We start from the raw sequence: 23958 nt of genomic DNA, 5'->3' as shown, positions 1-23958 counted from the left end.
AGAAAGAAAGCAATGCTTATGGATATAATGCACCTTCCTTTGCTCTCCATCATTTCCCAGGGAGCCTGTTCTTAGGAGAATCACAGGCAGATTGTGTTTTGGCCAATTACTTTACCTGTGCAGTAAGTGACAACTACCAAGAAAATCACAGCCCAGCCCATGGTCAGCTTTGGCAAGGAATAATCTTTTGAAGAAGAAAATGATAACCTTCTTCAGATCTTCCTCTTTCCTTTGCTTAAAAGCTCTTTGCTTTCTCCTTTCATGCAAATGAGAGCCGCACCCATTGGTTCTAGTAGAAAATTTTCTTTCCCAAAAGCATTTTGGGGTCTTCTGATGTAACCAATGACTAGAGAAAATGTTTGCATATAGGAGATTTGGAAACCAGGAGGAATTCATAGCTCTCCATTGAATATCACACCCTGCTGCTTGTGGAACAGGGAAATTTTTTCAAACACACTACCTTATACGTGAATTTGACACAGAAATGATGCGTGTAGTTATGTAATTCCACCTCAAGAGCCTGTCAAACCACAAGTCTAGGGAAAAAGTGGAGGATCATAGTCAATTTCGATATATGGGTCATAACCAGGTCATAAGCAATCCTCCTATTCTTTTATTTAACAATTTCTGGAACAGGTAACCTGAACTATAGTTGTTGGACCTGACTATTTCCATGTATCATTCCTTATTTCGCCTCTTATGTGAAGGATCAGTGCCCACCTCTCTCCCTTACTGTAGAAAGTGGAAGGGAGTAGACTTTTCAGGAGACACATCTGACTGTCTCCTTTTTGTTGAAGTCATATTTTTCAGAAGAAGCCTGGAAGGGCAACAATAGCCCCTACTGGCCCCAGGGTAGAATCACTGCCTTCCTCCTTTGCTTACTCTAGAGGAAGAGATGAGACATTTCAGGAGCCATATCTGGCCATCCTTTGGCTGAAGTTATTTTCGGGGGAAGCATGAAAGGGTGGCAGCAGCCCTTACTGGCCTCTGATTTTGCAACACCTGTGTTATCCCCACCTGGGCTGAAGAAGAGCAGCATTTATGCTCCTTTGAGGACCGTCATCCTCCTTCTCCTCCAACATCAGATGAAGGACAGGGGAAAAAAGAAGTTGAAAGACAACACGAATGGAACACAGTGTGTCTTCTTTATTCATTTTCTCACAGAAGACGTCACAAAACCTCCCATTGTTTTTAATACTGTGATTTGAAGAAGGACATTTTTAGGTGGAGATTGTATATAAGTCTGGGGCATGCTGCTTGTCTGGACTTCAACTTCTTGACTTGAGTGATGGGCTTGAGATTGAGGTAAAAGAGTTCATCCAAAGAGTTTCATGCTTCATGTTTTCATTAGATGATTTATTTCTCCTGTAAGAACATTTAATAGGTGTAAGTTCAGTTCAACATCTGTTCTAGAAGAACCACAGAGGATTGTGTAAATCTTTATGAGATGTCCATCCTAACATCCCGTAGCCTTGGCACAAACATGCCCCAGTGACCCCTTTTTAGTTGGGATCTCCATGCAGTCACTTTTATCCCATCTCTAATCTGGTGTTGAAGCAGCTTCAAATCGTCTCTAGTTTCTCCGATTTTATGTCTTTTCCTTTCAAAATTTGTACTTTTATCAGGAGACGGCTGAGACCCTGGATCTGTGGGATTCCCTACCCCCTTCTCACCCACACTCCAGTGCCCATCATCCCCCTTGAGAGACCTCTTTGCAGACAGAGATGAGCTTACAGGCGTTTCCCTCTGCCTCATCTGTTCAAGTGCCCCAGTCACAGGTCAAGGTACGTTGCATGTGGTTTCAGTGTGAAGAGGGAGAGTGAAGGTTTTTGTCATGGTTCCCCATAAGAATTTACCACTGTGGATCGCATTGCCTGCACTGTTCCAGCTGCCACAGTAATAATCTGCCTCGTCTTCAGCCTCCACATTGGTGATGGCCAAGGATCCTGAACTCCCAGATCTGGTGGCAGTGAACCAATTCGGGATCCCTTCTCCCCTGTTGCTGCAGCCATCACAGTGGACAAAACGAGGGGCTTTTCCTTCTTTCTGTTGATACCAGCCAATGTTGTAGGTACTCTGAGTTGTGCAGGAGAGTGAAACAGATCCACCCAGGGAGACAGAGCTGGAGGGAGGCTGAGTCCAAAGGGACTGACCATCCGTGCCTTTAGATAAAGGTGGGAGGGAAGGATAGAAAGACTGAGGGGAGAGAGAAAGAAAACAATGCTTATGGATCTAATGCACCTCCCTTTGCTCTCCATCATTTCCCAGGGAGCCTGTTCTTAGGAGAATCACAAGCAGATTGTCTTTTGGCCAACTACTTTACCTGTGGAGTAAGTGAGAACTGCTAAGAAAATCACAGCCCAGCCCATGGCCAGCTTTGGCAACGAATAATCTTTTGAGGAAGAAAATGATAACCTTCTTCAGATCTTCCCCTTTCCTTTCCTTAAATATTCTTCTTAAATGCACCTTCTTGCAAATGAGATTTGCACCCATTGGTTCTACCAGCATTTTTTTATTCCCAGGAAGCCTTAGGATGCCTTCTAGTTTAACCAATGACCACGGGGTACATTTGCATACAGGAGATTTGAAAATTGGAGATGACTTAAAAGCTCCCAATGAAACCTTAAGCACCCTGTAGTTGCTCAAGGGAACGTTCTAGATTTCTATATGAACGCAACTCAACAGAAGAACAGAGTAACAGAATAACAGTATAGCTGAGTTGGAAGGGACCTTGGAGGTCTTTTAGTCCAACCCCCTGCTCAAATTATAAGGATTGTTCTGAACCTCTGATAATGGAGGAGGAAGTTCTTCTCATAGTGCCTCAAGCCAGTTGACCCCTATGAAATATGTCACAAAACCATCTTCCACAGCAATGTCTCAAATCAATAAGGGTCTTGATACATAATGCTGTTTCTCTAAATGCAATAACAGTGCCATCCAAACGGTGAGAGAATAACAGAATAGCAGAGTTGGAAGGGACCTTGGAGGTCTTCTAGTCCAACCTCTTTCTCAAGCTGGAGACTTTACACCATTCTGGACAAATGGCTGTCCAATCTCTTCTTGTAAACCTCTCGTGATGGAGTACCCAGAACCTCTGGTGGCAAATTATTCCACTGGTTAATTGTTCTAACTGTCATGAAATTTCTCCTTAGTTCTAGGTTGCTTCTTTCCTTGATTAGTTTCCATCCATTGTTTCTTGTCCCACTTTCAGGTGCTTTGGAAAATAAGTTGACCTCCTATTCTTTGTGGTGGCTTTAATGAGTCCCTAGCAAACATCCCTGAGGTTTCATCAAGGAATGTAAGAAAAACAAAACTATGTTCATGATAAATAGCTGGGCTTTGTGAATGAAAATCACTTGAATAGGATGCTCCTCTTCTCTTGTCTTAAGTTAAACAATACTGAACATTTGTCCCTTTATGTCAAATTTCACTGACGTAGAAAGGGGGGGGGAGTGAACTAAACTGAACTGAAATGAAGAGAAAGTTTTTGTCTCACTTCCCCATCTGAACGAATCACTGTGGAGCTGACTACCCGTCCAGACACAACAGTAATAGGTGGCTTCGTCTTCAATCTGAGCCTCAGTGATAGTCAAGGACATCAGATTCCCTGATCTGGACCCAGAGAAACATTCTGGAACCCCCGATGGTCTGGTACTAGTGGTATAGATCAGCATTCGAGGTGGATGCCCAGGTACCTGCTGGGACCACCAAGGGTAGTTGCCATCCCCAAGATTTCCACCATCATATCGACAAGATAGGGTGACTGTTCTTCCAACTGCAACAAATTCTGGGTCCTTCAGGGTCTGCAGTTGTTGAAGACTGGGACCTGAAAGAAAGCAAGGGAGTGCTTGTTCAATGGAGGGTCAAGAGGATTAGAAGACCATGTATGACCAACTCAGCTATCTGGCAAGGAGGCTCTTCTGAGTTTAGTTGTAGAAAGGGTTGTGCCTCCTTCCAATGGGATTTCTCTTACCAACAGAGATCAGGACTATGGAGAGAAGAAAGAGCTGGGTCATGGTGGAAGAAGTCAAGGGGCCAATTCCTTCACTAAAGCAAATGGATTTCCCCCTCGACTCCTCTCCACCTCTCTTAAATTCCCAAAGGACAGGAGAGGACCTCCTCATGCAAATATTTGCCTCTTCAACTACCAACCCAGCCCTCTGGGGGTCTGCTCAGAGAGGCAATGAGCAATTGCTAAGATTGTCTTGTCTAAAAAACTAATAGGAAAGGAAGAGATGAGAATTAGCTTTTTAATAGACTGAAGGCTGTGTGGGGTTCATTCCATGAATCCATTTTGATCTGCTTGAGTTTACAAAGTCATATTACCAACATTTGTTTATGGGATGGATTGGAGGAATGTATCTCACACTCATTGACTAATTCACATGGTTCAAGGAGAGGAAGTCTCCCTTGAAGACCACCAGTCTAGGGGAAAAGAGGAGGGTCATGCTCCACCTGAACATATGGGCTAGGGCAGGTCATCAATAATCCTCATATTGATTTTTCTTAATTTTGGGAACATACCACTGGAGGCAGAATTGTTGGATTTAACCATTTCCTTTTATCCTGAATTATTCACCTACAATGTGAATGGTCAGGGTCCTCCTCCTTCCCTTACACTCAAGGAAGAGATGAGACATTTCAGGAGCCACATCTGGACATGCTTTTGCTTATGTCATTTTTTTTTTTTTTGCACAAACATGAAAGGGCAGCCGCAGCCCCTACTGGCCACTGATTCTGCAACATCTGTGTTATTTCAAAACTGGGCTGAAGAAATGGAGCATTTGTCATCCTTTGAAGACCATCATCGTCCTCCTCCTTAAATATCAGAGGAAGTACAAGAAAAAAAAGAAAGAAAGGAAGGAAGGAAGGAAGGAAGGAAGGAAGGAAGGAAGGGAAGGAAGGAAGGAAGGAAGGAAGGAAGGAAGGAAAGAAAGAAAGAAAGAAAGAAAGAAAGAAAGAAAGAAAGAAAGAAAGAAAGAAAGAAAGAAAGAAAGAAAGAAAGTGAGTGTTGGAAGAAAACAAGAATGGAACAAAACGTCTTTCCTTTATTAACTCTTTTACAGAAGATCTTCCAACGTCTCCCTTAATGTTTTTAGAACTTTGATTCCAGGTAGAGGTTATCTATAAGTCTGGGGCAACATCCTTGCCCGTGCTTGTCATTCTTGACTTTAGTGGTGTGCTTGAGATGCAGGTAAAGGAGGTACCTGCTCATCAAGAGATTTTCATGTTTTCCTTGGCTGATTCATTTCTCCTGGTAAGAACATTTATCTCATGGTCTGTTCAGTTCAACATCTAATCTTTCAGAACCTCATGTGAGTGTGTGCCAACCATTACAAAGTGTTCATTGTTACATCCTCTAACCTTGACCCAAACATGCCCCAGGGGTCACTTTTTAGCTTGAGTCTTCATCAAATCCCTTTTATCCCACCTCCAGTCTAGTGTTGAGGCACCTGCACAGCATCTGTGGCTTCTCCAATTTTACATCTTTTCCTTTGATGGTTTTTACTCAAACTATGGGAAACGGAGGCTCTGAGTCCCTGGACTTCTCCTGTGCCTTTCTCTTCCCTCTAGCTGTATTTATCATCCCCCTTCATAGGGACAGAGACACTTTTTGCAGATGGAAATGAACCTGCAGGAGTTTCTCTCCTGTTTCTTCAGCTCAAGGTTCCCCAGTCACCGGTCAACGTACGTTGCTTCTTGTTTCAGCTGAAGAGGAAGAGTGAAGGTTTTTGTTGCACTTCCCCATAAGAATTCACCACTGTAGAACACGTTGCTTTTCCAGCTCCCACAGTAATAATCTGCCGCGTCTTCAGCCTCCGCATTGGTGATGGCCAAAAATCCTGTAGTCCCAGATCTGGTGGCAGTGAAGCGATCTGGGATCCCTTCTCCCCTGTTGCTGCAGGCATCACAGTGGACAAAACGAGGCCCTTTTCCTGATTTCTGTTGAAACCACCGAATGGCATCCGTACTCTGAGTTAAGCAGGAGAGTGTAACGGTTCCATCTAAGGGCCCGGAGCTGGAGGGAGGCTGAGTCCAAGTGGACTGAGCATTGATGCCTTTAAAGAAGGAGGGGAGAGAAAGAAAGAAACACTGAGAAACTGACGCACCATCCTTTGCTCTTAGACTTTTCCAAGGGACCAGGTTTTTATGAGAATCACAATCAAATCCTCTCTCGGCCCAGGAAAGCTTTACCTGTGCAGTAAGTGAGGACTGCAAGGAAGACCACCGCCCAACCCATGGTCAACTTGGCACGGAATATCCTTCTAAGGAAGAACATTATAACCCTCTTCTTCTTCTTTCCTTTCCTTAAATGCCTCTGCTTGGCCACTTCATGCAAATGAGATCTGCACTCATTGGTTCCGGTGGAATATTTTATTCCCCCAAAGCATTCTGGGGTCTTCTAATTTAGCCAATGACAAAGGACAGATTTGCATGGAGATATGAAAATGGGGGAGACTTAAAAGCTCCCAATTAAACCTGACCACATTATTGTAAATCAGGGGACCTTCAATGTGTCTTCAGACACCCCACGTTTTACATGAATGGGACGTGGCAATGCTTATGTGTAAATGTAATTATCAAATTCTATTTATCTGCATAGCATGTAAGGACTAATATGCAATTACTACAGAATCAGCTCTTATTTCCAAAGAGCAGGAAATAAAAACCCAGAAGCCATATGTATGGAGAACCATCCTCCGATTGGACCGATGTGCTAAAACAAGCAATTTTCATATTCTTTTTTAAAAGTTTTGAAAAGCTGCTGGGAGCAGAGCTGCTGGACCTAAACCTCTTCCTTCTATCCCTCCTTATTTGGCACTGCTGCGTGAAGGCTCAATGCTGTCCTTCCTCCCTTACTCTAGATGAAGAGATTAAACTTTTCAGGAGCCACATCTGCCCATCTTTTGGCTGAAGTCATTTTTTGGAGAACCATCCAAGGGCAACAGCAGCCCCTACCGGCCACAAATGTTGCAGCATCCACATTATCCTCATCTTGGCTGAAGGAATGCAGTTTTGGCCTCCTTTGAGGACCATCATCCTCCTTCTCCTCAACTATCAGAGAACAGACAGGAAAAACAAGAAGGAAATAAAAGGTAACAAGAATGGAACATTTTAATGCTTTGATTTCAAAAAACACATTTCAGGTCGACACTATATCTAAGTTTTGTCATGCTTCCCTGTGCTTACCCGTCTTCACTTTAGTGGTAGGCTTGAGGTTGAGGTGAAGGATATACAGTATCTCTCATCAGAAGAGTTTCATATTTTTAGTGGCTGGTTCATTTCTCCTAGGAAGCAGAGCTTCAGCACATGGTCTCCTTGGTTCAACCTCTAATGTAGGGAGAACAACGCATGACTGCTGCAATCTTTATAAGAGTTCGTCCATGCTTCCACAACTCATTGGTGCAAAGCTGTCCCAGGAACCACTTTTTAATGCTCTGTCCTCATACAATCTCTTTTCTCCCGTATCCAATCTTGTGATGAAGCACTTGTAAATCCTCTCTATCTTCTCCAATTTTACTTTTTCTCCACTCATAATAATTTGTACTTATACCGCAGAAGGCTGAGACCGTGGATCTGTGGGCTTCCCCTCAACCCTTCTCATCCACACTTCTTCGCCCATCATCCCTCATGCTGGACGCTGAGAGACTTCTCTGCAGATGCAGATGAACCTACAGACGTTTCTCTCCTGTCTCTTCAGCTCAAGCTTCCCCAGTCATAAGTCAAGGTACGTTGCTTCTTGTTTCACCTGAAGAGGAAGAGTGAAGGTTTTTGCCACAGTTCCCCATAAGAGTTCACCACCGTGCAACTGAGTAGCTGCACTGTTCAAGCTCCCACAATAATAATCTGCCTCGTCTTCAGGCTGCACATTGGTGATGGCCAAAGATCCTGTAGTCCCAGATTTGGTGACAGTGAACCGATCTGGGATCCCTTCTCCCCTGCTGTATCCGCTACATTGGACATAGCGAGGAGCTTCTCCAGGCTTCTGTTGATACCAGCCAATGCAGTAGGAACTCTGAGTTGTTGTGCAGGAGATTGTAATGGTTCCACCCAGGGAAACGGAGCTGGAGGGAGGCTGAGTCCAAGTGGACTGACCATTGATGCCTTTAAAGGGAGAGAGAGAGAGAGAGAGAGAGAGAGAGAGAGAGAGAGAGAGAGAGAGAGGGAGGGAGAGAGAGAGAGAGAGAGAGAGAGAGAGAGAAGAAGGAGGAAGAAATACTGTTAACCTGATGCATCTTCCTTTGCTCTGAGCTATTTAGAAGGGAGCAAATTTTTTTGAGAATCACAACCAAATTGTCTCTTGGGCCAGGAAAGCTTTACCTGTGCAGTAAGTGAGGAGCACAAGGAAGACCACCGCCCAACCCATGGTCAAAATTGGCCAGGAATGTCCTTCTAGAGAAGAAAACTATAACCTTCTTCAGATCTTCTCCCTTCCTTTCCTTAAATGCCCCTGCTTTCTCCTTTCATGCAAATGAGATCTGCACTCATTGGTTCTGCTAGACTATTTTATTCCCTAAAAGCATTATGGGGTTTTCTAGTTAAGTCAATGAACACCAGGTGCCAGATTTGGGATCAATGTCTGTGGAGATTCCCATTCACCCAGGTCATAATTGTCTCAAAGATCTTTTCCTAAAGGTATCTGGATTGTTTTTTTCCCTGAGGAAGAAGAAGACGTCCTTCATAAGCAATCCCCATATTTGGTTTTCTTCGTTTTTGGAACAAGCCATTGGAAGCAGAGATTGTGGGCTTAAACCATTTCCTTTTATCCTGCATATTTCACCTGTTCTGTGAGGACCAGTGCCCTCCTCCCTCCCTTACTCTGGGGGAAGAGAGGAGACATTTCAGGAGCCATATCTGCCCACCCTTTTGTTTAAGTCATGAAAGGGCAGCAGCCGCCCCTGTTGGTCACTGATATTGTAGCAACTGGGCATTGAGCTGGGCACGGAGAGTCTTCTCTGCAGATGCAGATGAACCTACAGACATTTCTCTCTGGTCTGTTCAGCTCAAGCGTCCCCAGTCACAGATCAAGGTACGTTGCATGTGGTTTCAGTGTGAAGAGGAAGAGTGAAGGTTTTTGCCACACTTCCCCATAAAAGTTCACCACCGTGCAACTGGGTAACTGCTGTGTTCCAGATACCACAGTAATAATCTGCCTCATCTTCAGCCTGAGCATTGGTGATGGCCAAGGATCCTGTACTCCCAGATCTGGTGGCCGTGAAACGATCTGGGATCCCTTCTCCCCTGCTGCAGCCATCACAGTGGACAAAACGTGGGCTTCCTGCTTTCTGTTGATACCAGTAGATGCTGCGGGAACTCTGAGTAGTTGAGCAGGAGATCGTAATGGATCCACCCAGGGAAACGGAGCTGGAAGGAGGCTGAGTCCAAGGGGACTCGCCATGAATGCCTTTCAAGAGGGTGGGATGAAGAGAAAGAGAGGAGAGAGACAGAAAGAAAGACTGTTAAACTGATGCACCATCCTTTGCTCTTAGACATTTCCAAGGGACCAAGTTCTTATGAGAATCACAATCAAATACTCTCTCGGCCCAGGAAAGCTTTACCTGTGCAGTAAGTGAGGAGTGCAAGGAAGAACACAGCCCAACCCATGGTCAACTTTGGCAAGGAATGTCCTTCTAGGGAAGAAAACTATAACCTTCTTCAAATCTTCTCCCTTCCTTTCTTAAATGCCCCTGCTTTCTCCTTTCATGCAAATGAGATCTGCACTCATTGTTCTGCTAGACTATTTTATTCCCTAAAAGCATTATGGGGTTTTCTAGTTAAGTCAATGAACACCAGATTTGGGACCAATGTCTGTGGAGATTTCCATTCACCCAGGTCATATTCGTCTCAAAGATCTTTTCCTAAAGGTAACTAGATTGTTTTTTTCCCTGAGGAAGATGAAGACATCATTCATAAGCAATCTCCATATCCGGTTTTCTTTGTTTTTGGAACAAGCCACTGGAAGCACAGATTGTGGGCTTAAACCATTTCCTTTTATCCTGCATATTTCACCTGTTCTGTGAGGATCAGTGCCCTTACTCTGGAGGAAGAGATGGGACTTTGCAGGAGCCATATCTGCTCACCCTTTTGTTTAAGTCATTTTTGGAAGAACCATGAAAGGGCAGCAGCCGCCCCTGTTGGTCACTGATATTGTAGCAACTGGGCATTGAGCTGGGCACGGAGAGACTTCTTTGCAGAGGGAGATGAGCCTACAGACATTTCTCTCTGGTCTGTTCAGGTCAAGGGTCCCCAGTCATAGATCAAGGTACGTTGCATGTGGTTTCAGTGTGAAGAGGAAGAGTGAAGGTTTTTGCCACACTTCCCCATAAGATTTCACCACCGTGCAACTGGGTAACTGCTGTGTTCCAGCTACCACAGTAATAATCTGCCTCATCTTCAGCCTGAGCATTGGTGATGGCCAAGGATCCTGTACTCCCAGATCTGGTGGCCGTGAAACGATCTGGGATCCCTTCTCCCCTGCTGCAGCCATCACAGTGGACAAAACGAGGGCTTCCTGCTTTCTGTTGATACCAGTTGATGCTGTGGGAACTCTGAGTAGTTGAGCAGGAGATCGTAATGGATCCACCCAGGGAAACGGAGCTGGAAGGAGGCTGAGTCCAAGGGGACTCGCCATGAATGCCTTTCAAGAGGGTGGGATGAAGAGAAAGAGAGGAGAGAGACAGAAAGAAAGTGTTAAACTGATGCACCATCCTTTGCTCTTAGACTTTTCCAAGGGACCAAGTTCTTATGAGAATCACAATCAAGTCCTCTCTCAGCCCAGGAAAGCTTTACCTGTGGAGTAAGTGAGGAGCGCAAGGAAGACCACCGCCCAACCCATGGTCAACTTTGGCAAGGAATGTCCTTCTAGGGAAGAAAAATATAACCCTCTTCTTCTTCTTTCCTTTCCTTAAATGCCTCTGCTTGGCCAGTTCATGCAAATGAGACCTGCACTCATTGGTTCCGCTACTAGACTATTTTATTCCCCAAAAGCATTATGAGGTTTTCCTAGTTATGTCAATGAATAGCAGAGATTCTGCACATGCTCAATTTGGAACCAGGGAGGAGTAAATGTTTGTGGAGAGTCATCCAGTTGATAGCTGTCTCAAAGGTGCTTTTTCAAAAGGCAACTGGACTATTTTCCCCTGAGGAAAAGAAGCTTCATTGATTCATCGGTCCAGCTGCCTTTTGTAAAAGCACCTCTGAGATAGGGAGGTGATGGAATTAAAAGGACCCCAATTAAAAATCAATCTGTTTCCCCAAAATCAATGCTGTTTTGGGGAAACAGAGAAACTTCTGAATAGCTAGTTTATCCCTGAATTTGACATGGAAACGATACGTGGAATTGTATACCTCGAGGTATTCTCAAAAGCATATAAAATCTAAAATGCAGTGCAGTAGAATCAAGAGCGTGGTGTTATTTTTTCCAAAAAAGCACAAAAGAAAAACCGAAGGGACACTGTGCAAAATGAAGCAGAAAATTCTGATCTCCAAATAACTATAAAGAAATCCTATCCACTTTTCCTCCTCAGCCACAGAGAATCTATGCTTTTAACACAATGCTAAACTATCTTACCTTTTGGAAATAGTCAGCCCTGAAAGCAACTCGTAGTGCTGGTTTCATCCCTGTCTAAATCACCTTTCTTCTGAACCAGGTAGATTCTGCTAGACCAGGGGTAGGCAACCTTGGCTCTTTTATGACTCGTGGACTTCAACTCCCAGAATTCCTAAGCCAGCATGACTCAGCTTGGAAACCTCTCTGTTTCCCCTCAGCGTGGCTTCCTCAGGAATTCTGGGAGTTGAAGTCCACAAGTCATTAAAGAGCCAAGTTGCCTAGCCCTGTGCTAGAGAAATGACCTTGATTGGCAAATGGAGCAGAATCTGCCAATATTGCTATTTCTTGTATTCACACAGCTCAAGGAAAAATGGTTTGTTCCAATCCTCTGAAGATGGAGGAGAAAGAATGTTCTCGCTGTGTCCCCAGTGATTTGGACCAAGTGAAATATGTCACCAAATCTCATATGCCTCATCTTCAGCCTGCATGTTGGTGATGTTCAAATGATCCAGGATTCCATAATGGAAACCCACAAAATGATCTAGGATTCCTTCTCTTCTGCTATTACCACCATTTTCCACCGATTGTGAAGCTTGTTCATATCTTGGTTGACATCAGGAAGTGGCCTTTGAACTTCCTCCATGTTTAAGGAAGGCTGAGATGCCTTCTGGTTTTTGTCACAGTTCCCCATAAAGTGGAATCACTGTGCTCTGAGAATTGCTATCGTAAGACAAACAGTAATAGTCAGCCTCGTCCTCTGATTGAATGCTGGAGGTGGACATGATGGCCGAATTGGAGGAAGAGTCAACAGATCCAGAAAACCACTCAGGGATTCCAGAAGGTCTGCTACTATGATTATAGATCACTAGTTGAGGTTTTGTGCCAGGTTTCTGCTGATACCAGCTCACATAGTGGCTAGAAATGCTGCCACCTTCCTTGGTACAGGTGAGCTGGACTGTTTGTCCATGGGAGGCCAACACAGAAGGTGGCTGAGTCATGGTGAACTGGGCCAAGCCATCTGCAGGGGGAAGGAAAGGGATAAAATGCAACTGAGATGCAGTCAGAGGGAAATGCATTGACTCAACTGGAAAAAGAAGGAAAAAAGGGGGCAAGGAGAAAGGAACAATTCCAGAAATGTAGAAAGGAAGAGAAGAATGAAGAGGAGAAGAAGAAGCTTGATCTTGGCAGTCAACGGGATGCTTTACCAGTGAAGTAGGTGAGGAGGAAGAGGAGGAAGAGAAATGGCTGGGTCATGGCGGAGAAATGGGCAAGAACTGTTCTTCTGAAACCAAGTTCCTTCTAGGTGGACCCCTTCTCCTCACGCTTGAGTTGAGCTGCCAGAAATAGAGCCTGCAAAGGCATGCAAATGCCCTTCCTGTGTCTTGCTTTTAAAGCCTCTAGATCTATTTCCAGAACAAAGCCAAGAGGTGATTGGCAGGAGATTTCATTTGGTGAGTCTCCTCTGAGGGGAAAGATAGAGAGTCCAACTCCACCTGTCTTCCCGTATCATCCAGAACCAATCTGCCTTCCAGATTCTAACATTTCAGTGTGCTGGAACCTAAGCAAACGATTTGATGGACAGGTGGACCATTGGAAAGAGGTGGTCCCTCCAGTAAGCTGCCCCCATGCAATGAAAGCTTCATCAGGACCATCCGGACCTTGAGTTGCATCCAGAAGCACATTGGGAGCAAATGCAACTCAGGAAACAAAGCTATAGCTTGATTAACAGACAACTTTTCAATTTATTTATTTATTTATTTATGAGACTTATATACCGCTTTAAGTGCAAGCACTCTCTAAGCGGTGTACACCAGTAAGCAATGTATGTGTGTGTGTATATATATATATATATATATATATATATATATATATATATATATATATTTACATTGCCCCCCACAATCTGGGTCCTCATTTTACCTACCTCGGAAGGATGGAAGGCTGAGTCAACCTTGAGCCGGTGAGATTTGAACCGCTGACCTGCTGAACACAGTCAACTAAAGTGGCCTGCAGTACTGCACTCTAACTGCTGCGCCACCTTACTTTCAGCTTGTAAATTCTCTTCAAGGGCAGCCCCTTTGACAGCATGTTGCAGTAGTGCATTCAGAAGGTGATCCAAACCTTTGTGACCATAAGAACCACATCTGATCTGGGAAGGGACACAACTGGTACACAACCCAGAGTGGTGCAAAAATCCTTCTGGTGTTGACTGTTTAGCTGCTCCTCAAACAGGAGCCACCATTTCAGGAATGTTGCCTGTAATAGATGGTTGACCTTGAGGAAAGACAGGAAGAGATGCTGCCCGGGAAACAATTAGATAAAGGGAGCAGGAGCCCAGAATCGCTTAAGGTCCATTTGGAAGAATTTTAGGAAAGACCCTCCTTAAGGTTCCTAGCAATTGAAGTTCCTAGCAGTGGGAAGTTTCTACTTTCAGACTTGCAAAAGTTATGTTAATATAGCCTTACAACGAAGTAGATTTAGTTCATCTTGAGTTGGAGGGCTGACTTCCCCTGAATGCACACTGGCTCTGTGGGACATTGCACAATCTCATTCTGGATCAAGCATGGAAAATCACAACATCAAGAAGGTCCCCAAACCCAAACATGCTCAATTGCCAGGACAGAGTTGAACTTCATTCTATCCCAGTGGTTCTCAACCTGTGGGTCGCAACCCCATTTGGGGTCGAATGACGATTTCACGGTGGTCGCCAAACAACGCAGTCCGCCATTTTTTCCCCTTTTCCTTAGCTGTGCTACTCCCTTTTATTCTATTGGCTTTTGAAAGCCAATAGAATAGACTCTCTTGAATAGAGTCTAATTCTATTGGCTTTCAAAAGCCAATAGGAATTGTCCAGGCTGTCTCTGCCCTGCTGAGCCTGCCAAAAGTCCCATTCTGCAAAGTTGTCTGCAGCGAAGGCGAGCTGTCTGGAAGTTTCCCCCCCTCACTGCTGAGCAACTACTAAAAATGTAAGAAAAAGATGGCCTGGGGTGGGAAGTGGGAGGCCGGTGGGTGCATGGAGGGTTGCTGGCATGCGTGGGGCCCAGTGGGTGCCTTACCTCCCTTGGGCTGGGCCAGCTGGTGGCCCAGCCGTTGGTTGGCCTGCGCCATCTCTGCTACTTGCTAGCTACACCTCGGCCAGTGCAGGGGGTGGCACCACACATGCGTGGTGCTCCTGGGCAGGGAAAGTCCTCGACTTACGACCGGTTGGGTAGTCCTCAACTTATGACCGGTTGGGTAGTCCTTGACTTAGGACCGGTTGGGGTCGCGGCATTAAAAAGGTTGAGAACCACTGTTCTATCCCATTCATCCCTACAGTTTCCAGACATTGAGGCAGAACCTTAATAACCAACTGATGACTTGAATGGGGTCTTCAGACCCTTGTCCAGCATAGAAATGTGAAGCCCAATGCAGAAATAGGACATTTCTCAATATCCTAAGAGAAATGTTGGAAAAGGAAGCACCAAGATCTGGTAGAGAATTAATTCACCCCCCCCCCAAAGGAAAGAGAGAAAGGGGAACTGTAAGGCAATGAAAGGGTGGATCAAACACCAAGCCACCACAATCACAAAAACACACAAGGAAATTCCACTTCTCCAAGACCGGTTCAATTTTTTTTGACAGCACGACATCAAGCCTATTATGTTTATGTTTTACTAAAAATCAGCATGCGTAGCCACCTGCCCCAGTGAGAAGTGAAACTTCAGAGAAGGGTTAAGACCCTTTCTTAGCTCTTTGTCATTTTCTCCCCCCTGGGGGGGGGAATCATTGTGCTTTGGGCACCCCTGTCAGGAGGGGAACTGCAATAATCAGCCCCATGTTCTGTACTAGAGATGGACAAGTGGCCAACGTGCACAAAGAGTCAGTAGAATCAGAAAAATGACCCAGGGATTCCAGGAGAAAAACATACCTTTGCAAATTAAAGGGATGTTTCCCAGTGAAAGATTGTATCTGGGGAGTAAGAAGGCAAAGAGAAGCTGAGACGCCATCAGAGAGAAATGCAATTAACCCAGGTGACGAAAGGAGAAAGGAGGAGAGGAGAGCTCCAGATTGCCACAAAACTAGAAAAAGTTTTCCTAGGAGGAGAAAATAAACGTGAGCTCCTTGTATGGAGAGACATCTTACCACTGAAGTAGGGGGGGGGGTAAGAACACAAGGAGAAACATTTGGGCCATGGCAGAGAAGTGGGCAACAATTAAGCTTGTGAAAGCAACATTCCAGTTGCCCCTTTTTTCTACTTTTAAATTACTTTGCAAGAAGGGGTGTTGTAAAGTAATGCAAATATTTCCCATGTCTATTTGTTTCTTAAGGCCCGTCTTCATTCATTCCCTCGACAAGTAAAAAAAGGGGGTCTCGTGGTTATGACCCCCCCCATGGAGTGCAGTGAGGGGGTTGAAATCTGTCACCTGCTCCCCCCGATTCAGTAAAGGGACCTGGCTTCGAGGTTAGTGTGTGGTGTGCTAAAAGCAAAAGGGTGGACTTCACCCAAAACACCCCTAACCCCTCCCCAACTTCAGTTCAGCGGTCATCTCCCTTAAGAGACCTGAGTTAGTGTGTTGAGTGTACACCTTCTATATAGGTAGTCCTTGATTTACGACCCCAGTTCTAACCACGGAATTACTGTTGCTAAGCAAGGAGGTTCTTAAAGGAGTCACATCCAATGTTGCGACCTTCACCATGGTTGTTAAGCAGAACCTGCAGTTATTAAGTGGCTCGTGCAGTTGTTAAGGGAATCTGGTTACCCCCGTTAACTTTCTTTGTTGGAAGCCAGCTGGGATGGTCGCAGATGGTTATCACACGACCCCAGGAGGATGCAACCATCGAAAATTCATGCTCTGGCTGTGTGCAATTCTTTTGACAGAACCAGTATGGAGCGAAGCATTCAAGGGAAGCTGAGACGCCTTCCGGTTTTTGTCGCAGTTCCCCATAAAGTGGAATCACTGTGCTCTGATAATTGCTATCATAAGACAAACAGTAATAGTCAGCCTCGTCCTCTGATTGAACGTTGGAGATGGACATGGTGGCCGAATTGGAGGAAGAGTCAACAGATCCAGAAAACCGCTCAGGGATTCCAGAAGGTCTGCTAGTGTCCTCATAGATCACTAGTTGAGGTTTCGTGCCAGGTTTCTGCTGATAACAGCTCACGTCGTAGCTAGAAATGCTGCCACCTTCCCTGGTACAGGTGATATGGACTGTTTGTCCACGGGAGGCTGACATAGAAGGTGGCTGAGTCATGGTGAACTGGGTCGAGGCACCTGCAGGGGAAAGGAAAGGGATAAAATGCAACTGAGATGCAGTCAGAGGGAAATGTTTTCATTCAGCTGAAAAAAGGAGAAAGGGGCAAGGAGAAGGGAACAATTCCAAAAATGTAGAAATGTTCCAAGGAAGAGAAGAAGCAACTTGATCTTTGCCAGTCAATGGGATGCTTTACCAGTGAAGTAGGTGAGGAGGAAGAGGAGGAAGAGAAACGGCTGGGTCATGGCGGAGAAATGGGCAAGAACTGTTCTTCTGAAACCAAGGTTCCTTCTAGGTGGACCCCTTCTCCTCATGCTTAAGTTGAGCTGCCAGAAATAGAGCCTGCAAAGGCATGCAAATGCCCTTCCTGTGTCTTGCTTTTAAAGCCTCTAGATCTATTTCCAGAACAAAACCAAGAGGTGATTGGCAGAAGATTTCATTGGTGAGTCTCCTCTGAAGGAGAAAGGGAAAGGGTAGAGACCCCCATTCCACCTCTCTTCCCAAAGCATCCAGAATGGATCTGCCTTTAGGATGCCCACATTATCAGCATGTTGGAACCTAAGCAAAAGATCTGATGGACAGGTAGACCATTGGAAAGAGGTTGTCCCTGCAGTAAGCTGCTCCCCATGTCATGAAAGCTTTAGAAGGACCACTAGAACCTTAAATGGCACCAGAAATATATTGGGAGCAAGTGCATCTCAGAAAACCAAGGTGTAACCTAGATGAACAGACACCCTTTCAACTATTTTCAGCTTATGGATAGTTTTTAAGGACAACCCCATTGACTGCCAATGACAGATGAACCTCTTCAAAGAACTTCAAGGCATTATTTACCTTAAAGAATCTTTATTCGAAAAGCATAACATCAACACTAACATAATCGGCCAAAAACTGATTCCCCCCCCCCTTGAGCACATAGTATCAAAGCACAATTCCCTCCTCCAATTAACTGTCATAAATCACATTCCCTAATTAGTTTAAAGCGTGGGCTTTCCCTTTAACTCCCCAGCCGCCAATTCTTATCTTTTCTTATTTCAACAACCTTGATTCTCACGCTAGGTTCAGTGTTATTATGTCTTAGCAGGGTCTCCTGCTTGAGCAGGGGTTGGACTAGAAGACCTCCAGGCTCCCTTTCAGCTCTATTCTAATTGAGACTGAGGCTTGCAAGATTCTGTCATTTTAGCCTTGTAATAAAGAAGATTTAGTTCATCTTGTCTGGTTTACCTGATCCTTGCTTCATTTTTTTCCCCCATAGCTGGTTCAACTCACTTTCTATATCAAGACACTATTTTTTTTAAACTGGAAATTGTTCTGTGTGGTCACTCCTATGCTCAGCCCCCTGCAATAAATGAGGCCAGGCTTGTCAGCAATGACAAGAAAGATTTTGCCACAGTTCTCCATTAAGTAGGATCAATGTGCTCAATTCTCTGCCTTCATGAGATGAAGATGGTGATTGCCAGACTTAGTTTCTGCTTGAACATTGAAGATAGTCCTCTATGGAGATCCTCAGTCTTCCAGGTCATGGTTGTCCCAAAGGTGCTTTTTTCAGGACTGGACTTTCTTGTTTTTCTTTGAAGACATTTTGCTTCTCATCCAAGAAGCTTCTTCAGCTGGTCATTTGCCTTCTTTGAGAGAGTTGTTGGGACCATTTAGAGGTTCAGGGTCATCTGAGTGGTGCAAAGTTGTGTGGAACCTCCAAATGGCCTCAATGACTCTCTAAAAGAAGGCAAATGACCAGCAGTCTGCAAGGACTACAAATCCTTCCATCCCTCACCATCCAGTCAGTGGGTTTATTCCTGTCCACTTGGTTCCTTTGGGTGGTGGGGGTAGGGTTTTCTGTTTCAGTTCTGCATCTGAAGGCAACAGTGTGTAACCCGTTGTTGTGCCACACAGCACAATAATAATCCCCTTCATCCCCCTCCTCAACACTCGAAATGGTCAGCTTGGCAGTGTTGCCGTAGGTGTCTGCGGAGAAACGCTCAGGAATCCCAGAGGCTCTTTCCCTGGACCTGTAGATGAGCAGCCTTGGAGACTGTCCTTCTTTCAGATGATACCAGGATGGGTTAGTGGGGCTGATAAACTCCACGCCTTGCAGAGTACAAGTTATGATGGTTGTCCCTGCAATGCCCACTGAAATGGGATCACTTTGAGTCACCTGAGCCTGGGAGAAGGCACCTGCAAAGAATGAGAATGAGAATGAGAAGAAGGAGGAGGAGGAGGAGGAGGAGGAGGAGGAGGAGGAGGAGGAGGAGAAGAAGAAGAAGAAGAAGAAGAGGAAGAAGAGGAAGAAGAAGAAGAAGAAGAAGAAGAAGAAGAAGAAGAAGAAGAAGAAGAAGAAGAAGAAGAAGAAGAAGAAGAAAAGTTGAAGAGGAAGAGGAAGAGAGGAAGAAGAAGAAGAAGGAGAAGGAGAAGGAGAAGGAGAAGAGGAGGAGAAGGAGAAGAGGAGGAGGAGGAGGAGGAGGAGAAGAGGAGGAGGAGGAGGAGGAAGAAGAAGAAGAAGAAGAAGAAGAAGAAGAAGAAGAAAAGTTGAAGAAGAAGAAGAAGAAGAAGAAGAAGAAGAAGAAGAAGAAGAAGAAGAAGAAGAAAGAAAGAAAGAACAACAACAACAAAGGAGGAGGAGGAGGAGGAGGAGGAGGAGGAGGAGGAGGAGGAGGAGGAGGAGGAGGAGGAGGAGGAGGAGAAAGAGATGTACAAGAAGACAAAGAAGAGGAAATAATAAGAAGTACATAGGTAAGGCTTCTCCTTGTATTTTCCCAGTCATGACTGTGTGAAGTAGATTGGGCTAAGAGGGAATGACTGGTCCACTTAGCTGGACCAGACCAAAAGATATCCCAGTTTCTAATCCAGCACCTTCATCACAATGTCACACTGGTTCTCCAACACTGCTTTGGAAAACTGAGGAAAAATTCCTGGCTAAAACCATGTCACAAACAACATTGGTTTTTTTAATGTACCCCTACAACTTCAAGCCTTCCCACACTCACCAAAGCAAGAAAGTAAGACAGCGAGGACTCCATAGCAAGTCAACGCCATAGTGATGAACTGAGATCAGGGAAGCTTAGCCAAGTTCTCCCATTCTTCTCATTTAAAGTCTTGTGAGGGCCAGAAAAGATGTCCTCTATGCAAATCTGCACTTCCTTCCTGAAGTGGAATGTTTATGCATCAAATAATTTTGCTCAAAGGCTTTACATTTTTATGGCTTTTGGCTTTTGAAGCCAGCAACAGTGAAAGAAATAGTTTTAGAAATGGATCTTCTGAGTATAGGTCTACTCTGATGGATCCTGAATTGTCTTCCTCACAAGAAGGCCCTCTTCTCATTTCATGCCTCCTTTAAAAGGGACAACCCTTTCCTCAGGGTCACCCGAGTAGTGCAAATGTGTGTGTGGGCCTTCTTGGCTTCAACAACTCTCTGAAAGAAGGCAAATAACCAGCTCTCTGCAAGGAATATACTGTAAATCATTCTCTTCTCCACCATTGGAGCTGAAGATTTCCAAATGCAATCGAAATGCATTTAACTGTTTTGTTTTTAGTTGACCCCTTAGAGATACATCTGCTGTTTTTTGCTCTTCCCTGTCCTTGTTAGCAAAACTGGCTTTCAATTTCAACTGTACACCTGCCTGCATTCTAAAGGAACAGGCTCTTGGCAAGTAAATTTAACAAATAAATGTAAACAATAAAAAAAGATAATATCGGGTATTCATCCCTTTTGTCACTAGCTAGAGTTTGAGGACGTTGTAAACTTTCTTTTATTATTGCACAGATCTCTGGAGGAATATTTGGGAAACCCAAAGAGGATTTTTTAATAAAATTGTATGCAAACAACTGAAAAGTCATCTCTGATTTCCCTAATTAGCATTTAATAATCTCCCCATTGGCCCAACTGCAGGATATAAATACCTTCCCCTTGAGGTCCATTTGCTCTGGAAATGATATATTCCTGGATCTTTTTTTTAATGCTACTAAAAAATGTAGCTAGTGTTTTTTCTCTAATCAAACAAGTTTGTTTATCCATCTCAGCAAGATCTGTCCCCCACTATTCCTTGAAGGCTTCCATCTCTGTGCATATAAAAATCTCGATGCAGTAATCATGTATTGAAAAAAATCTTCCATGGCTTTTTTCTAACATTATCAATCCTAAAAGGGAAAGTTCTGGCTTCAGTTGACTATTGATACCAATCCTGTTGAGGTCCTCCATGCTGCTAATATAACAGACAGCCAAAGGTCCACTTAAAGTGTTATATGTTGTATTTTACATCTTACACTGTATGTTATAGTTCCATGGTATTCAGCAGATACCACCCACCCCACCAGGAAGAGTAATAGTAATAGTAGTAAAGTTGGAAGGGACATTGGAGGTCATCTAGTCCAACCCCCTGCTCAGGCAGGAAACCCTACATCATTTCGGACAAATGGCTGTCCAGTCTCTTCTTAAAAACTTCCAGTGTTGGAACATTTACTGCTTCTGGAGGACAGTGGATTCATTTCTGCCAGTTGATGTAGATCTTTCCAAAGCTTAGGAATCTAGTTCTGGACCTAGCAAGGATCCTCTGAAGAGCCAGAATCTGGTTTTTGATCTTAGAGCTCCTCCTGATGGCAAAGCTTTTGAATCACTATCTTGGCTTGAGTTGGGTTGAGGCTCTTCAGCTTGAATGAATCAAACAGACTTTCAGATCAACAAAGGATTTCCTCTCTTGGGAGATGCAGCAAAAAATATCTGTGGTTTCCGGAGTCTAAATGGCAGTTCACCACAAGTAAGAAGTATGGTGAGATAGACGCAACCTTCACACACAAATAGTTTCCTGTTGCCTGAAGTTGGTCGAGATACTTGCCGATATCTTGGTTTGCGTACATGCTCACATTGAAAGTGATCACATGACTTTCTCTTTCATGTGCCTGTCCCTGGAGATCAGTAGGCTGGACCAACTGATCACTTAACCCAGCCCTCTGCATTTCTACAGGAACCATGTCCTAGTTTGAACCCAAGCCAAGAATTCCACAGGAAGAACATTGAATCTAACATACATCCACAGATGAAAGAGGAGGATTCGTCATGCAAATGTGTTGTCCAAGCTCACATGTGAATTCCAAATTCTTCCAAATTAATTCCATCGTGGATCAGAGCTGGAGAACATCTTCAGACCTTAAGTTGAATCCATCAGCCAGCTGGCTGTCTCTTACCAGCTGTTGTAGATGAATTCCCCAAGGAGTAGGGGTAGGGTTTTATTCTCTTTGCTCCTTAATGTGTTAACACAGTGGTATTCTGACCCTGTTGAAGCTAGGCAGTAATACGTGCCTTCATCAGCTGCTTGGACTTCAGAAATGGTTAGATAACAGGCATTAAGGCTGGCATCTTTGGAAGCAGCAAATCTCTCTGAGACACCAGTTTTTCTTCTTTGATTGGATCCATCTTTATAATACAAAAGATATTTGGGAGGGCTTGGCTGTTGATGCTGAAACCAACTTATGGTGTAAGTTGCCATAGTGCCATTGGAAAGGGTGCAAGAGATCTGAATGGAACTTCCTAGGGATGCTGACATGGAGACAGGCTGGAGGAATGAGATTGCTGCATCTCCTGTGGTTAGAAGACACAAGGACACCGCATAGATTAGGATAGGACGTTCCTTTCTGCAGGTTCTTGAGATGATGCTATGGACCAGGAGTCCTGGAATCCATCCTTTGTAACTTGGTTGGACCAAATACAGCAAGTTGCCCTTTGGTCTTTTTGAGACCAAAGCTAGCCTGTTTCTTGGACCAGCTCCCTCAATTTTCTCCAAACGGCCACTCCAAACTCTTCTGTGACATCTATTTTGAGTCCCTCACTTTTCCTAGCTGACATTTGGATCATCGCCAGATATTTTATGATTACATCTCAGTCGAGCCCAGATGGCAGAAATAATGTTACTAGCTGCTCTTGTTGAAGAACAGAAGTGACCTTGGAGATGGTCTGCAAAAACCCAACCATGCTTGAAGCCCTAGAAACATGGAAAATGTTAAGATGCTCAAATTTGGTTCAGACTAACATCCCAGCAAGACAAAACTGTCAGTCTTTCAAGATTTTGTCAACCTCTATCAACAAAGTGGAGTTTGTCAAACTCGTGGATTCTCTGTTCTCATCTGGCTTGCTTTGAAGGACAGACAGGTCCCTTTGCCTCTCCCCACCATGTTTTTATTCTCTTTTCCGTCCTTCCCGTAGCTTGTTTCTTCTTTATGCTGCAAGCCCCTTACCAGGTATATTCTACCCAAACCACCCTCTGCACGAAGGGGTTCTGTCTGTCCGTCAATCCCTAATGGGACCAGCTGATCGTGGCTTAAACTCGGCCAGTTCCAAGAAGAATCCAAGGGCAATTAATTTAACCTGCATTCATCCCCCTCTCCCTTGTAGTACCACCCCACCATGGTAACCCACAGAAGCAATTTGCAGCCAAAGCTTGCTGTTTGGGCATAAAATATTACCCAAAGTCCTTGCTATCAGGAGCGTCAGAAGCAAGAATGAGGATGCTAGCAGGGTCATGTTAGAAATCAGGTTTGCAAAGTTGACGATCTCTAATTTTTTAAAAAAAACAAAAACAAAAACCTTTGGCATCTTATCTCTGATGAAAATGTTGATTTGTTGGCAATGGTAGAGAACATTGAAAATACAACTAATTATAGACCAGACATCCCACCCACCCCCCAAAAAGTATGCAAATGAATTCCTCCCCCTGGGGTATTTGCATATAACTTCCTCAGCGGTATCCTATAGCCTGCCTGTGTCAGTTCATGACAGCCTGTTGTTAATTTTTTTGGGAATTTTGCTAGCCAGCCAAAAGTATGGATGCCCCCCCCCTGCAGCTGTAGCATACATCAGCTGTTTGGTAGCTGGCAATGAAGCACAGTGGGTAGAGTCTCTTGCTAAAGGTTTACCAGCACATCCCTGATGATGATAAAGGTAGTTGAATTACAACTGTAAGGGAACTTTTCCTTTCTTTCTTTCCTTTCTTTCCTTTTTTTTTCTTTCCATTTCTTTTTCCTTCTTTCATTCCTATTTTTCTTTTCTTTCCTTCTATTTCTTCTCTCTCTCTCTCTCTCTCTCTCTCTCTCTCTCTCTCTCACACACACACACACACACACACACACACACACACAAAAGCTTGGTATTCAGAAGCAGCTATAAAGATGGAATGCTGACCAGTCCC

The 23958-nt window shown here is 44.4% G+C and overlaps 2 protein-coding genes and 2 gene segments (V, D, J or C); all 4 read right to left on the bottom strand.

The window, feature by feature from the left end:
* Positions 1 to 7717: 7717 nt before the first annotated feature.
* On the bottom strand, positions 7718 to 9707 carry LOC120314479 (immunoglobulin lambda-1 light chain-like). The gene is made up of 3 exons (XM_039357600.1): positions 9561 to 9707; positions 9107 to 9406; positions 7718 to 8106 (listed from the first exon to the last, which is right to left on the bottom strand). The coding sequence occupies exons 1-3, from the start codon at positions 9604 to 9606 to the stop codon at positions 7718 to 7720; spliced, it is 735 nt and encodes a 244-aa protein (XP_039213534.1). The 5' UTR covers positions 9607 to 9707.
* A 2521-nt stretch (positions 9708 to 12228) lies between these two features.
* On the bottom strand, positions 12229 to 12903 carry LOC120314478. The segment is given in 2 exon segments: positions 12229 to 12569; positions 12757 to 12903. Coding segments are annotated over 2 exon segments (390 nt in total).
* A 2410-nt stretch (positions 12904 to 15313) lies between these two features.
* Positions 15314 to 17714, bottom strand: LOC120314477. The gene is made up of 3 exons (XM_039357599.1): positions 16980 to 17714; positions 16367 to 16803; positions 15314 to 15499 (listed from the first exon to the last, which is right to left on the bottom strand). The coding sequence occupies exons 1-3, from the start codon at positions 17095 to 17097 to the stop codon at positions 15314 to 15316; spliced, it is 741 nt and encodes a 246-aa protein (XP_039213533.1). The 5' UTR covers positions 17098 to 17714.
* Positions 17715 to 17954: 240 nt separating this feature from the next.
* LOC120314474 lies at positions 17955 to 23382 on the bottom strand. The segment is given in 3 exon segments: positions 17955 to 18820; positions 22221 to 22355; positions 23237 to 23382. Coding segments are annotated over 3 exon segments (597 nt in total).
* Between the last annotated feature and the right edge of the window lie 576 nt (positions 23383 to 23958).

This window comes from Crotalus tigris, unplaced genomic scaffold (genome assembly GCF_016545835.1).
Source record: "Crotalus tigris isolate CLP2741 ecotype Arizona unplaced genomic scaffold, ASM1654583v1 scf7180000018936.334879, whole genome shotgun sequence".
Lineage (NCBI taxonomy): Eukaryota > Metazoa > Chordata > Lepidosauria > Squamata > Viperidae > Crotalus > Crotalus tigris.
Note: the sequence above shows the minus strand (reverse complement) of the source record. Positions and strands in the feature narration are given on the sequence as shown.